Below are 2,766 nucleotides of genomic sequence, written 5' to 3' on the forward strand. Positions count from 1 at the left end.
CCTGCACGGCTCGTGGATGGCTGTTTTAGGGTAGGTACTGACATGTTCGGTACTCTGAGCTCACTGAATATCGTGCTGCTAAGGTCGCGCGACGCACGCGCGACAATGACGCGTAGCCAACGCAACCGGCCGCAAAAAAAGCAACTAAACTGCTTTACGGAGAGCATTTCATTTTCGTACGAGAAAGTAGATAAGACAAGAGGAAGCGATCTTTCGCCTGAAAATTCCCTACTTCCTGATGTCACGCAATGTCTTCGGCATCCATAATGGCAGAGTCCACTAGCACCGGTAGCAATTCAGGCTACTTGGACGATCATGACCCACAGGCAGCTACTCCCTTTTCCGCAACATCGGCCGGTGCGGTCCTGAGCGCTCTCCGACAAAAGACTTCCCCCATCTGGCTGCATTGTCGGCTAGCAGATGGCAAGACTGTTCCCGGGGCATGGGTGGATTCCGATGGCTCGCGTTGGTGGCATTGCCAGCCTTGCTTTGAAAAGAAGAAAGCCAAACGCTACAAATACTCGGGCGGGTCGTCCACCATCATCAACCACTTGCGCAAGGAGCATAACATCATGATTTGCGGCAAGCATGAGGCCAGCAGGGAGGTAACAAAACAAAGGCTTGGAAACATTGCCTCTTTCCTCTCTGGAGGAGCCTTCCATCCCAGTAAGAAACGAAAGGCGACCTCGGAGGAAGATGAGCTGGACCCAGACACCCTGCGTGAGCTCTTCTGCCGCTACACGGTAGCGTGCAGTCTACCCTTTGCTCATATCGAGCAGCCAGCATTTCGCGACTTGATACGTTACATACGACCAGCCGCGGACGACCTTCTGCCAAGGTCGGCTGGCACCATCAAAACGGACCTGAAGCAGGGCTACGATTGCAAGCAGGAGCTTGTCAAGCGAGCGTTGCAAAACTCGCTCTCATCAATCCACGTTGTGCCGGACAATTGGACGTCGCCAAACAGCTTAGGCGTAATAGGCTTCACGGTTCAGTTTGTAACTGAAGATCACGGCCTTCAATCGCTCGTGGTGGGAATAAAAGAGCTAGGTGGGCAGCACAGCGGCGAGAATATGGCCGAGGCTATCATGGAGTTCATACGAGAATTCGGAATCGCTTCCAAAGTTGGATACTTCGTGATGGACAATGCTAGCAACATGAACACCATGATCGACCAGATTTCTGACGACCTAGAGCGAGAGTTTAGTGTGTACTATGATCCTTTGCCCCATAGGCTTCGTTGCTTGGGTCACGTTATCAACTTGGCCGTCATGGAGTTCCTCATAGGGAAGAGGCCATTAACGACTGGTGCATATTTCGGACCGTCCACTGAGCAAATTGAGCAATGGCGAAAGCGTGGAGCGATAGGCAAACTGCATAACATTGTGACGTACGTCACATGGACGCCGCAGCGACTTTGCGCGTTCACAAATCTTACAGACGGCCTGAGGCTGCGCCGAGACAATGATACACGCTGGAACTCTTGGTATAAGATGGTTGAAACGGCCCTGCGACCCAAGGCTCGTCAGGCGATAACGATTTTCTGTGCGCAGGAACCAGCTCTGCAAGAGGATGCCCTCACTGCCTCTGATTGGGTAGTCTTGTCGGAGACTTACGAGTTTCTCGAGCCGTTTTACGACGCTACGATGGCCAACGAAGGAACAACCGCGTCGTCCATCGCCGACGTCTTGCCCACAATGGATTATCTACTCCACCATATCGAAGATGCCAGAGCAAAGACTACTATTCCTCACTTGGCCACGATGATGGAGACTGCTTGGGCCAAGCTAGCTGACTACTATGAGCTGACGGAAGATTCTCCGGTGTACTCGGCGGCGACAGTGCTGAATCCTTCTCTCAAGTGGGCATATATGGAGAGGACGTGGCGGGAGAAGGAGGAGTGGGTTGAGAGAGCTAAAGCTCGGGTGGGACAGCTGTGGAGGGAGGCTTACAAGTCGACGACGTCCTGTCCTGCTCTTCGGCAAGATCACGCCCAAGAGCCGATGCCGGCGCGACCAAACGGATACAAAATGTGGATGAAGGAGCAAAAGGCGACGATTTTTAACATGGACGATGATGAGTACGAAGTGTACTGCCGAGAGCCGGTTTTGATGACATCAGATCCTTTACGTTGGTGGCTGGATGCCGCTCAACGACGCAGATTTCCGAATCTTTCTTTGATGGCCATTGACATTTTGTCAATCCCGCCGATGTCTGCGGAGACGGAACGGCTATTCTCAAAGTCTAAAGCCACGATTACAGACCAAAGAGGTTCTCTAAATACCGAAACTTTAAATCTCTTGGAATGCTTACGATCCTGGGACAAAAGCGCGCTCATAGTCCCGTCCGAGGTAAGAATTGTTACACCGTCGGAGGTTCAATTGCCTGACAGAAATGGTAGTGCTGCTACGTCGGTCTGCCGGTACCGTGCGACGCGGCCGATGAAACTGGCCTGGGAAGTGACGATGAGATATAGGGTTGTTTTTACGGGGGCGTAGAAGTAGAAGGCTAGGAAGGGGCAAGTAAATGCATGGAAGGGTTACAACGTTTTTAGTGGGTGAGACTATCAGTGTAACCGCGGTCTGCGGTTCGGTTCGGTTTGAACACTCGGGAGAAACCGATAGTGCGGTTCGTGGAGAGCAAATAAACCGGCGGTTTGGTTTGTCGAAAATCTTTCAACCGGCGGTTCGGTTTGATCCAGTTTGTCGGACCGTTAAGGCGGTTCGACGTGTTTTCTCGAACCGGTTACACTATTAAGAGCGCTGC

General features: G+C 52.2%; 1 protein-coding gene across 1 annotated transcript; it reads left to right on the forward strand.

The window, feature by feature from the left end:
• Positions 1-248: 248 nt before the first annotated feature.
• BBA_10161 (putative transposase) lies at positions 249-2,476 on the forward strand (the record flags this gene model as incomplete). Its single annotated transcript, XM_008605258.1, has 2 exons — positions 249-2,351; positions 2,402-2,476. The coding sequence occupies 2 exons, from the start codon at positions 249-251 to the stop codon at positions 2,474-2,476; spliced, it is 2,178 nt and encodes a 725-aa protein (XP_008603480.1).
• Between the last annotated feature and the right edge of the window lie 290 nt (positions 2,477-2,766).

This window comes from Beauveria bassiana, assembly GCF_000280675.1.
Source record: "Beauveria bassiana ARSEF 2860 unplaced genomic scaffold BBA_S00094, whole genome shotgun sequence".
Classification (NCBI taxonomy): Eukaryota; Fungi; Ascomycota; class Sordariomycetes; order Hypocreales; family Cordycipitaceae; genus Beauveria; species Beauveria bassiana.